The 12,546-nt window shown below is 45.1% G+C and overlaps 1 protein-coding gene across 1 annotated transcript; it reads right to left on the bottom strand.

The window, feature by feature from the left end:
* Window positions 1–1,471: 1,471 nt before the first annotated feature.
* LOC149324266 (sigma non-opioid intracellular receptor 1-like) lies at window positions 1,472–12,249 on the bottom strand. Its single transcript, XM_089498036.1, has 4 exons — window positions 12,044–12,249; window positions 5,622–5,822; window positions 4,776–4,868; window positions 1,472–4,690 (listed from the first exon to the last, which is right to left on the bottom strand). The coding sequence occupies exons 1-4, from the start codon at window positions 12,204–12,206 to the stop codon at window positions 4,467–4,469; spliced, it is 681 nt and encodes a 226-aa protein (XP_089354162.1). The 5' UTR covers window positions 12,207–12,249; the 3' UTR covers window positions 1,472–4,466.
* Between the last annotated feature and the right edge of the window lie 297 nt (window positions 12,250–12,546).

Raw genomic sequence — 12,546 nt, forward strand, 5'->3', positions numbered from 1 at the left:
CAGCTACACTACTTGTATTCCAAATCTCTCCCCCCCCCCAAAAAAAAAAATCCCAATTCTGAAACACTTCTGATCACTTGTTTTGGGTAAGGGGTACTCAGCTTGTACTTGAGTACTAGTCATATGATGCTTCATAAGTGGAATATATTAAAAACCATGTGGAAGGACAAAATCACATAATGGAATTAGTTTTCAGGAAGAACTGTTCATATAGAGAGCACTGCTAATTTTCATCTACTTCCAAAAATAATGAGCCAGGTGTTTGCTCATGATTCAATTCTATCATTTCAGTTCAGGGATATCTTATAATTCAGTGGAAATAAGGTCAACCTTGGCCTGAGGCAGACTGATCTCCTTTATAAAGACTAACTAGATGTACATGCAGAACAAATCAGTAATTAGGAAGCCAGTGGATGAAGTCAAGTAGTCTGCTCCTGACCCTCCAGAGCAAGGAGTAACTGCTGACTCCTGCCATTAAGAAACCTCTGTCCCACAATGTCTGCCTTCCCAGTCCTCTTCAGGCTCAGAAAGTGCTCTTAAAATTCTTCAAGTGGTACCTGTGCAACTGAATAGCAACAGGGGTCACTGCTGATAGCATTTTTACCAAGGTGCAATTGGATTTCCATTTTGGCAATAAAGGTCTCGTTTAGCTATTTAGATCTGAGGCCAAACCTTTGTTTCATGAATTGACTGGCAAGTGAAGACAAAAGGGCATAGTAACTCCTGAAGCTGTACCTGCTAAATGCAGTGGTAGAAGACAGGTAATCCTGGTACCTTGTGCTGCAGGATTAAAAAACTGCTTGCGAACTCAAAACTCAAATGAGTGCCATAACCTAGTGCTGATTGAAAATGTACATGTATTCTGCTCCTGGGATCATGTTGTTGAAAGAGATCCCAAGGGCTGTCTAGTCCAATCCCGTTTTGCTATACAGGAATACTTAAACAGGGCTATCATGCCACCTCTTAACTTTCTCTTCTCCAGGCTAAACATCCCCAGCTCCCTCAGCTGCTCCTCATAGGATTTTCCAGACCCTTCACTATTTTGGTCACTCTCCTCTGGACATATTCCAGCTTGTCAACATCCTTCTGAATTGTGGTGCCCAGAATTGGACACAGTATTCCAGGTTAATGCTGCCAGTCCATCTATCTTTTGCTCCTTGACATTCATCCATATTGAAAATACTGTAGCCCTGCATGAGTCCATCCTCCCTGCCCTGATTAAGCTAACATGTCTTTGGTTTGTTTTCAGAGTAATTTCTTTCTTTTTCTAGTGCAAAGGATGCATGCTCCAGAGCTCATGGGGGCTGAGCAATAAAGTATGGGCTGAATGTGCTTGCTTGCAAAGATACAGGAAGAAGCCATACCAACCTGTTTAAGAGCTCCCTTGATACCCAAGACACAATTTTCCGAAGGTAAAGCAAATATCCAATGTGTATCAGGTTTCAATGATAAGCAAAGGCAGACACACAAGGACAATTGAATCATGGTCCATTGTATTTTTGTTTGTTTAACAATCATACAGACTGATTTACTCTCCAGCAATGGTTGGCAAATGAAAGAACCAAGATCTGATACGTATTCAAGATACATTTGTACTAACCAAGACAGAAACCAGATACATGCTACATGTCTGCCTGATGGTTACAAGGTTAAAGAGACTGCATATTTTTGGCCACCTATGCCGTGCTGCTAATGATAGCCCTTGGGATTGCTCCACAAAGAAGGGCTAGCAGAAGCCAGGCCAGATGGAGCCTGAAAGCAAGGTGACTCACTGCAATCTACTACCACATCCTGACACAAACATGAAAGGTGGGTGAGAAGACAAGGGGCTTGCTTGGGTTCCAGAATACACTAATCAGCTGCACTTATTTGGAAATCATCCCCTTGCTCTAATCCTCCAGATATGGCTAGACTGCAACTTCCAAAAACCCTGGCCAGTGCAGCTAATGGTGAGGAATACTGGAAGTTGCAGCCCAAGAACACCTGGAGCACTGCATGATTCCCACCCCTGCCTAAGCTTATGGACATTATTATAGGCTACAAAGGAAGATCCTTAAGGACACATTTATACGATTCCTCCTTGGGAGATGAGTTGAGAAGTAGTCAGTTACACTAGTCACCTGCCAACCAACACATTCACTAATGAGAAAAGACAAGACTATCTTGGGCCATGCAGTCTCCTTGACTCTGTTGCTGCTGGTGGAGGGAAACAAGACTTAATGTTGCAGGTGATTACTCTCTAGAATACCCCACATCTTTTCTGTTCCCTGGTGAACAGGAGTTACTGTACTGCTAAAGTTGTTGCTGGTACCTCAAAGCTGGGAGAAGTGACTGCTTTGTACTTGCACTTCTGACCACTGCAGCCAATCCACAGGAAGAAAAGTGCAAGGATGGGTGCTAATGGGGAGGACAGCGGATGGTGGAACAAATGGTTTGATTTCAACCGTGTTTAGGAAAAGAGAATCTCCAATGATTGAAAAAATGCAAAAGGATGGCTACAGTTTGATCTATAATAGCAATGGTACTCCCTGTTTGTATGAGAAAAGTGGCTTGGGACAGTTTCTGATGCTTTCAGAGAACAAGAACTGGGAGAGACAAGGAAAGCTTCTGTTGCGTTTAATATTTAGAGTAACGTTCTGTTTAAAGGGAAGAGTGATTCTTTCAGCAGAATCAGCAATTTAAAGGAGAACCAGGCATTTGCCAATGAGGTAGCAGCAGGAGCAAGTAAAGTTAAAAAATTTTCAGACCGTTATGAGTTAGTGATATAATGATTCCATTTGCAGACCATGAAAGGATGGAGGACTTATGAAGGGTAATGGAAGGAGACAAAAAGACAGGGAAGACCCTTAATGGTAGCTCTTGCTCTTAACAGATACTAATTTTCCTTCTCAAGGACCCTGGCATGATAGGACATTCTTGGAAAAAACTGAAGACTGTCACCAAGGCAAGATCTGGTTCTGTTGAGTAAATGGTAAGAAAATGGAGAAAAGGGGCAAGGGCCACAATGATATCACATACCAGTAAAGCCTTATCAGTCATTTATCCAATTCTACTACTCCCTCCAAATAATCCTTGCGTTTGGTCCTGCCATCTGAATTTCAAGCTAAAGGTGAAATAATTCAGAGTTTCAACTCAGCTGTATCAAGAACCACAAAAGGAAAAGGAAGAGATTCTAGACAAACTGTGAAGCTATTACACTTGTCAAAGGGCTCATTCAAAAGGCATCCTCGGGAACGACTGCCACCTGAATCCTGCAAGATACCAGGAGGTATATATCTATAATATATATACATATATATATATATATATAAATACATGCGTGCATAGCTCAACTAGCCACCGGAGTAAGGCTCTAAGTTAAGGCAATGGATGGTGGCTCTCAACATGGATAAGGTCTTCTGAAAAAGGGTGAAGGGGCAGAAGGAAATCTGTTCTAATTACTGACCCTGTAGGTTTTCATTTCTAACTAACCATTAAGATTATAGGGTAAATTAGGTTAGCAGTGCAAATTGAGAAGTAATTGCATTATATAACTGGTTCTGATCCAGATTAGCTTCAGCAGCATAAATTAATTCAGTGAGAGATAGAGGAAGCATGTTAAACCAAACTTGTTTTTTCTAGAAATGTAGCAGGACAGGCTTGTTGAAAGAACAGGATCTTTCAGAGAAACACAACGTAAGCCATTCCTGCAGAACAGAAATCTGACAGAACTCAAAACACAATGTGTAACTGAAACAAATCCCACCCCCCCACAATCACAGGGTGTCTAGAATTTAATTATCGTATCTATGGACTAAGCCAGAAATATGAAGATAACCCATGTTCAATCTCAAAAAAACTGAGCTGGCTCCAAATGAGGGATAGGGATTAGAGTGAATTTGACAGGAAGTCTCTATTGCCTATGTTCCACAGTAGTGCAAATATATACTTTAAGGAATAGATTTTCCATGCTCTGCTGTTGCTCAACCTCAGTTCATTTCAGTGAGGTGGGGGAAATGATCAAGCACCTGCCCACCTGAAAATGCCAAAGTTGTGCATCATCAGAACCTGGAAGATTACATCTTTGGAGGCTCTATCATACTAAGACCATGTAAACATGTTAAGAGAATTATTATTTTTCTCTTTCTCCTATATATAGCCTCAAGATACCCTGAATGCTCGGTCATGCTAATTCCACAAAGAGCATGGCAAAGACAGCAGACATCTATTTACAGAAATACATGGGAGAAAGACATTCCGGTATTAAGAAATATAGATCTAGGGTTATATATGACTGCTCTGTTTGACACCCCCCTTATTTGCTGAAATATCTACCATGCTCCCAACCTCATGTGGATGGACAGGAATAAGGACATGAGCTGCACCAAGCCCTCTATGACACGATACAGCCAAAGGGAGGTGGGGTGAGAGGAGCTCCTGCCATTCCAAAACAAACAGGTGGAAGAGAGCTGAGAAGCCAGGGCTCACTAGCTTGTGTCACTGAAGTAGGCACTGGCCTCCAAGAGCAACGCCTTGGCATAAACACGCACAGTATAGTAGAGCGTGAGGAAGTCCTGAGTGCTGAAAACCGTGTCAGCGAGGGCAAAGGCGAGTGTGGAGGGGATGAAGCCACGGCCATACTCCACCATCCAAGTGCCAGCACTCCACTGCACTGATGTGGCCTCTCCAGAGTGATGGACAATGGAGTCTCCTGCATAGACAGATAGACATAGGGTATTCAGTCTCGTACTGTTTCTCCTTCTCTGCTGTTGTACAACAAGGAAAAGATAACTCACCTGGGTAGTAGATCTCGCTTTTCGTTGTTCCTTCTTTCCACTGCCGAAAGGTCCCTGAGATAACTGTATCATAAATATCAGCCCAGTATCGACCTATAAGGGATGACACAGGATAAAAAAACCTGGCTAATCCTTAAGACCTAATGCCCAGTGTGAATCAGCAATAGAAGTTGCCTGCTCTGAAAGATCTGCTCCCTCCCCACCCCATTTGTTCCTATACTTTTCTTGAGGCAGAGGCAACAAGCTTGTCTTATGGTGCCTATCAGTATATTTTGTGACTTCTAATCAAAAAAGACGGGGGTGGGAATAGGGGAACCTTAGATCCCAGAAACAGGATTTCACACAACATTGGTAGTCCCACTACCTCTGCCTCTCCTCTAAAAAGTAGGGTATAAATAATTAATACAGTGAGCCCTCCACATTTTCTGAGGTTAGGGACATGGACCCCCCGAAAATAGAAAAACCACAAATTTTTTTTAAAAAACTATTTTTTTACCTGAGAGAACACCTCTCTAGGAATCTCAAGGTCCTCCAGTGTAACTCTGTGGTCAACATCCACCAGAGGTTGACCACAGCATCATGCTGGAGGACCTACAAATGCCTGGAGAAGTGTTTTATCTAGTAATCTCTCGGTCCTGCAATGCAACTGTAAGTCAACTTACAACAGAGTTGTACTGGATGGCCTACTAGAGATTCCAAGAGAGAACATATTAATCAAATCTGCACATAATTAGATGCACAAAAGTCAAAGCCGCAGATGTGGAGGGCTGATTGTGCAAGAAAAATATTTTCTTCCCGCTTCCTCGCATCCCACATTAGCATCCTGGCAGGTTTGACCCAGCTTACCCGAGTGTCCTCCAGTGTCCACAGCTGTGCCAAAGAGCAGGACATACTCAGAGAAGGAAGCATGGAGTAGGCACATGGAACCCATCCAGCCACCAGCATTGACAAACACCCATTGCAAGTCTTCATCTGGAAGGATGTGCCCAGGGTGCCTCTTGCGCAATTCCACGATGATCTTGGAAAACGCCTGCTCATGGTCCAACCCTGCAGGCAATAAAAGGACCAAAATTAGGCTTGGTGCTTAAAACCCTCTCTCTCTCTCCCTCTCCCTCTCTCTCTCTCTCTATATATATATATATTGGTGTAAGAGCAGCTAGGAATATTTCAGTTAAAAAACAACAACAACAAAATCCAGGATTGTTCATACTGAGTATAACTTTTTGTCTTGAAAAAGAATTTGAAAAGAAAAACTGGAGACCAATTTTGGAGGTGACTGCGAGGATACTATATGCCTCAAAATGGAAAAGTGAAGCATTACCAACGTAGAAAGACTGACTGTTACAATTAGCAACTATGATGCAAATAGATAAACTTGACTCATTACTCATTTAAATCAGTCTAAAAAGTTGAGAAAGAATGAGCTGTAGTCAAAAATACTGGAAATCTGTACAGCTGGGTATTTAAATGCTGGTTAATATGACACAATGGATTTGTCAAGAAAGAGACTTATTGGAGAACAGAGAGCAACAAGTAAGGGTAGATAATAACAGTAAAGATTATAATTTATATTATGGGTCTCATAATATATGGATCTTAATTAAAATAAGAAGCAAATTCAACAAGGTTAGATAAGAAGTACGAAGGTAAGTCACTAATGCATCTTAGAGGTATAATAGCTGGTATGTATTTGTTTAAGTCTGTGTTATTTATGTAGGTATGTGCTGTTTATATATTGTAAGATTTGTACTGTAGGATGGATGTAGAAATTACATGTTTTTAAGTAATTTATTTTATTTAAGTAATAAAATGTTATTAAAATGGAACTTGAAACAGTGGTACATGCTCTGGTAACCTCTTGATTAGACTTCTGCAATGCGCTCTACATGGGGCAACCCTTGTGCCAAACCCGGAAGCTTCAATTGGTACAGAATATGGCAGCAAGGCTGGTCACTGGATGCTCCAGGACCTGCCATATAACACCCATTTTGCAAGATCTACATTGGCTGCCTTTTCGCTTCCGGGCGCAATACAAGGTGTTGGTTTTAACCTATAAAGCCCTAAATGGCTTGGGCCCAGGGTACTTGGAGGACCGCCTCTCCCCATATAGTCCGCCCCGCACTCTCAGATCAACTGGGCAGCATTTTTTGAGGGTTCCTAAGACGAGATATGTCTCGTGCGCGCAAAGGGCATTTTCTACCTCAGCCCCTCAGATTTGGAACTCGCTTCCCGAAGAGCTCCGCTCTGTCTCCTCTGTAGGTCTATTCAGGAAAAATCTCAAGACCTTCCTTTTCTGACAAGCTTTCCCTCATGTGTCCTAATTCCATCTTGTTCTCCCCCCAATACACAACTGTTTCTATCCAGCTAATTTTGTTGTCTTGTAAATAGTAATGTTTTTAACAATGTGTTGTGTAGTATGTTTTTTTTTTTGGGGGGGGGGGGTTGGGATGGGGATATTTGTTGTTGGGGATATGTATTATGTTTTTTATTGTATTAATGTTAACCGCTATGATCTAATGTTGGAATAGCGGTATACAAATAAATTTTATTATTATTATTATTATTAAAAAACAAAACAGTAACCAAGAGCCGTCTCAAATGGCCAGTTTGAGACCACGTTAACTGCCCTGGCTCAATGCTAGGGAATTATGGGAACTGTAGTTTTGTGAGACATTGAGCCTTCTGTCAGAGAGCTCTGGGGCCACAATAAACTACAGTTCCCAAGATTCCCTAGCATTGAGCCAAGTGGTCTCAAACTGGATTATTTCTGCAATGTGTTTTGGACCTAAGAAAGAAAGTGCAGGATAAGAAGGTTTAGGAGGAGAGAGGAGAACTGGGTGAAAGAAAAGGAAACAGATGTGACAGGATGGATGGGTCAAGGGACGGACAGGTGGATATCCTAAGGAGAAGGAAAAGGTTGTAAATGTAATTATTAATGGCGAGTTTCAATAAAAATAAATTATATCTGTAGTCTGCACATATCTGTGTTATTTGTGTGGGTTGTGCAGCATGTTTTCTGATCTTTTGCAGGACAAAAATTGTGACCTGGCGTGCATTACTGAGACCTGGCTTGGGCCTGAGGGCGAGGCAGTGTGGGCCCAGGCCCTCCCAGCCGGGTTCTCAGTTAAGGACCAGATCAGGTTAGGTGGACGGGGGGGTGGTGTTGCCTTGGTCCATAAAAACACCTTCTCCTTAACCAGGATCCCAGTCCGGAAAACAGATCACATCGAGTGTATTTACCTGTCCCTGAGGGCTAGAGACAGTCTGGGGATTCTGTTGGTCTACAGGCCACCCCGTGCGCTAACAGACTCCCTGGCCGAGCTCACACAGCTGGTCTCGGAACTGGTGTTGGAGTCCCCAAGACTTCTTGTCTTGGGAGACCTCAACATCCCTTTCGAGGCCAGTGAAGTTCCAACAGGTGCTGCTCGGGAGTTCATGACTACCATGACAGCCATGGGCCTGTCTCAACTAGTCTCAGGGCCTACGCATTGCGCTGGTAATACCCTTGATGTGATCTTTAGTACGGACATGGAGGTTCCGTGGGTAGAGATCTCAAACATCTCTCCCTTGTCATGGACGGATCATTTCTTGGTTGAGGCTCGAATCAAGGCTTCTACCTCAAGCTCCCCCGGGGGTGGCGGACCCATTAGGATGGTCCACCCTCGAAGGCTGATGGAACCCAAAAGGTTCCAAGAAGCCCTAGAGGGATATGCGACTGGTTCTGACGGCGATTCTGTTGATGCCCTGGCTAATATCTGGGATACCAACCTGTCCAGGGCTATACACAGTGTCGCTCCCAAGCGTCCTTACCGGCCTGCTCCTAATAAACAACCATGGTATACGGAAGATCTTAGAGTAAGGAAGCGGGCTGTGCAACGACTAGAGCGTAACTGGCGAAGACATCAGCGTTTATCTGACAGGACACTCCTCCGCTCTCATTTGAAGGCCTATGGAGTGGCAATAGGTGCAGCTAAGAATTCGTTCTATGCTGCACGTATTGCGTCCGCAGAGTCGCGTCCAGCAGAGCTGTTCAGGGTTGTGAGAGAGCTGACTCAGCTCCCTCCCTCCCTGAGCCCTATTCTGGTACCATCTAAAGCCTGCTGTGATGATTTTAATAACTTCTTTGCGGATAAAATCTCTCAGATCAGGGCTGATCTTGACGCCAGTATTTATGCAGGTCCTGTAAGAGAGGCGTCCGAAGCATCCGTGGCCCCAGTTATACTGGATCGCTTTGAGTTTGTTAGTACCGATGAAGTGGACAAGATCCTTCGAAGCGTTAGGAAGACGACGTGCTCTCTTGATCCCTGTCCCTCATGGTTGGCAGCTCAGGGGGGAGATGCGGTGCTGACTATGTTGCACCGCATCATTAATACTTCTCTAAGAGAGGGTCAGTTTCCATCTAAATTGAAAGTGGCAGTGGTTAAACCCTTGCTCAAGAAACCCTCCTTAGACCCCCTGATTCATAACAACTATCGGCCCATCTCGCTGCTACCTTTTTTGGGGAAGGTGATCGAGAGAGCAGTTGCCTTCCAGCTTCAATCGATCTTGGATGACACCGATTTTCTGGACCCATTTCAAACTGGCTTCCGGGCGGGCTATGGAGTTGAGACTGCCATGGTCGCCTTAGTTGATGACCTCCGTCTGAGCATGGACAGGGGAAGCGTGTCCGTTAGTGCTCTTGGACATCTCGGCGGCTTTCGATACCATCGACCATGGTATCCTTCTGGAACGCCTGGGGGAGTTGGGTATCGGGGGCACTGCTTTGCAGTGGTTCCGGTCCTACCTCTCGGGTAGATTCCAGATGGTGGAGCTGGGGGATTGTCGCTCCGATAAGAGGGCACTTACATCCGGTGTCCCTCAGGGAGCGATTTTATCCCCTATGCTTTTTAACATCTACATGAAACCGCTGGGAGAGATCATCCGGAGACACGGGGCGCGGTGTTATCAGTATGCTGATGACACCCAAATAATTTTTTCTGTGTCTCCGACTGATGCAGTAACTAAGGATGGCATCTCTCCTCTAGATGCCTGCTTGGCGTCGGTAATGGGCTGGATGAGGGAGAACAAACTCAGTGTGAATCCAGGGAAAACGGAAGTACTGGTGATAGGTCCCTCGGTTCCGGGTGGTGAGATTTGTCAGCCTGTCCTGAATGGGGTCACGCTCCCCTTGAGGGACTCGGTGCGCAGCTTGGGAGTACTCCTTGATTCGTCGCTTCATCTGACATCTCAGGTGGACGCGACGATCAGGAGTGCTTGTTATCAGCTTCGGCTGATACGCCAGCTGCGCCCCTACCTGGGCCGTCGGGACCTTGAAACTGTTGTACATGCTTTGGTAACCTCTCGATTGGATTTCTGCAATGCGCTCTACATAGGGCAACCCTTGTACCAAACCCGGAAGCTTCAATTGGTGCAGAATATGGCAGCCAGACTGGTCGCTGGTAGTTCCAGGACAGACCACATAACACCTATTTTAAAAGATCTCCACTGGCTACCCATTCGCTTCCGAGCTCAATACAAGGTGTTGGTTTTGACCTATAAAGCCCTAAATGGCTTGGGCCCAGGGTACTTGGAGGACCGCCTCTCCCCATACAATCCGCCCCGCACACTCAGAACATCTGGGACCAATTTGTTAGAGGTCCCTAAATCCCATCTGGTGAGGACCTCACAGAGGGCTTTCACTATCGCCGCCCCCTCATTGTGGAATAAGCTCCCTGTAGAGCTCCGTTCCTCTGCATCTTTAGTTTCTTTTAAGAAACAATTAAAAACGCATCTATTCCAGTTGGCTTTTTCACTTTAGGTAATAGTGTTTTTTCTCTGCTCCTTGCCCTCTGTTTTTCGACCCCGGATTAGTGCAATATATTGTCTTTTTCTTGCCCCTAGTGAATTGTGATTTGTATAGATTCCCATTCCTACCCCTAGTAATGATGTTTTTAAACTTTTTATATTGTGATGTTTTACTTGTATTTTATCGTTTCTTGCCTTGTAAGCCGCCTTGATCATGCAATTGGAAAGGCGGGATATAAATAAAAATTATTATTATTATTATTATTATTATTATAAAGCTTAATAATAATAATAATAATAATGTGTATTTTTTATATTTAAAAATTATTTTTTAAAACAAACTCTTGGAAAAGATAACAATAACAAGCAGAATTAAGAAGTGCAGCCTTGTTAGCCTGGAATATCACCATGCAAAGGGATCTTGCACCTTTCCGAGACTAAGGCTGCAGAAATAACCCAGGTCTGACACCACTTTAACTGCCATGGCACTGTCCTATGGAACCCTGGGAATTGTAGTTCTGTGAGGCATTTCGCCTCCTCCCTCAGAGAGCTCTGGTGCCACAACGGACTACAAACCCCAGGATTTCCAAGGCTGGATCCATGGCAGCAGCTAAAGCGGCATCAAACTGGATTATTTCCGCTGTGCGGATGCAGCCTGAGAGAAAGACGTCTGTAGCAAGAGCTTCTGTAGGCTTGGTTCACTTCCTCAGACGCAGGAATCCCATGAAGGAGGCTGGGGTGAAGGGGCCATAGGATCCATAGCTGCAGAAATAAAGCAGCGCCATGACAGTAATAACAATAGCGGAGAGAGTGGTAAATATGACAATCGTAACATCAACAACTACAACAACAGTAACAGTAATTACAACAACAGCAATAACAACAACTGCAATGATGGTAATAACTGCAATGATAGCTATGAGAACAATGGCAGTAATAACAGTAACGACAGCTACGACAACAACAATAACAGTAATAAGGCTAAGTACAATGAAGGCAACCAGGATAACTGTCACAGCTGCAAGGAGAGATACAACAAGAACCATGGCAGTAAGAAGGGTCATTGCGACAGTGATGATGATGATAAGTATTTCAACTACAATGATGGCAATAACTGTGATAGCTGCAGCCAGAAGAATGGCAGTAACACAATTACGACAGTAATAACCGCAACAACAGCTACAACAAGAACAACAGTCAAGGGAATTACAACGACAGTGATGACGATAACGATAACAAGTATAACCACAGTAATGACTGTAGCAATAGTTACAAAGAACAACCACAGCAGTAATAATAACTATAACTACTACAAGTAGCTACAGTGACAATAACAATGGTAACGACAGCTATAACGGCGACGGCCGAGATAACGGGAGCTGTAACGGGAAGAGCGTTAACAGCGGCGGCGTTACTCTCAGGGGTGGTGCTCCGAGGCCCCTCTGCCGACAGTCCTTCCTTCCTTCCCCCTCTGACTGACTTACCCGCGTGGTGCCTGGCGACGCGGGCGATCTCCTCGGGCTCGAACTGGAAGCGCCTGCCCGGGGAGGAGAGCCAGCTCTGGCGCAGCGCCTGGATGACCAGCGCGGCGGCCGCCACCGCCAGCGCCGCCCGGACCCAGCGCCCCGGCACCCGCCACCCGCTCATCCTCGCAGCCTCCGTCCTCTGAGGTAGAAAGGGCCAAGAGGCGGCTCCCTTCGCCCTCAGGCCCCGCCCTCCGACCGAGCCAGCCAATCCCCGACGCCAGCCTTTCCCGCTCGAAGGGAGCAGCCAATGGCGACTCGGTTCGCCTCAGCTGCGTGGCCAATCCCGGCCCTCGCTCTCCTCGACGTCACGGCTACCGGTGGCCCAATGGTTGCAGGCGTCTCTTATGACGCCACGCCGGAAAAAAGGGGACGGAAATAAATAGGCGACCGTGATTGGCTGAGCGCTGATGCGGCCTCGTGCCACGTGATCCCGTGCCCCCCCCCGGCCGTTTCAGCCAATC

Source organism: Sceloporus occidentalis, unplaced genomic scaffold (genome assembly GCF_023333645.1).
Source record: "Sceloporus occidentalis isolate IW3139 unplaced genomic scaffold, rSceOcc1.0.p SCAF_1, whole genome shotgun sequence".
Lineage (NCBI taxonomy): Eukaryota > Metazoa > Chordata > Lepidosauria > Squamata > Phrynosomatidae > Sceloporus > Sceloporus occidentalis.

Coding starts and splice junctions, on each gene's coding strand:
- LOC149324266 (XM_089498036.1), bottom strand. CDS start 12,206: ATGAGCGGGTGGCGGGTGCCGGGGCGCTGGGTCCGGGCGGCGCTGGCG. Junction 4,869..5,621: donor GGACACTGGAGGACACTCGG/GTAAGCTGGGTC, acceptor CATCCCTTATAG/GTCGATACTGGGCTGATATT. Junction 4,691..4,775: donor AAGCGAGATCTACTACCCAG/GTGAGTTATCTT, acceptor CTGTCTATGCAG/GAGACTCCATTGTCCATCAC.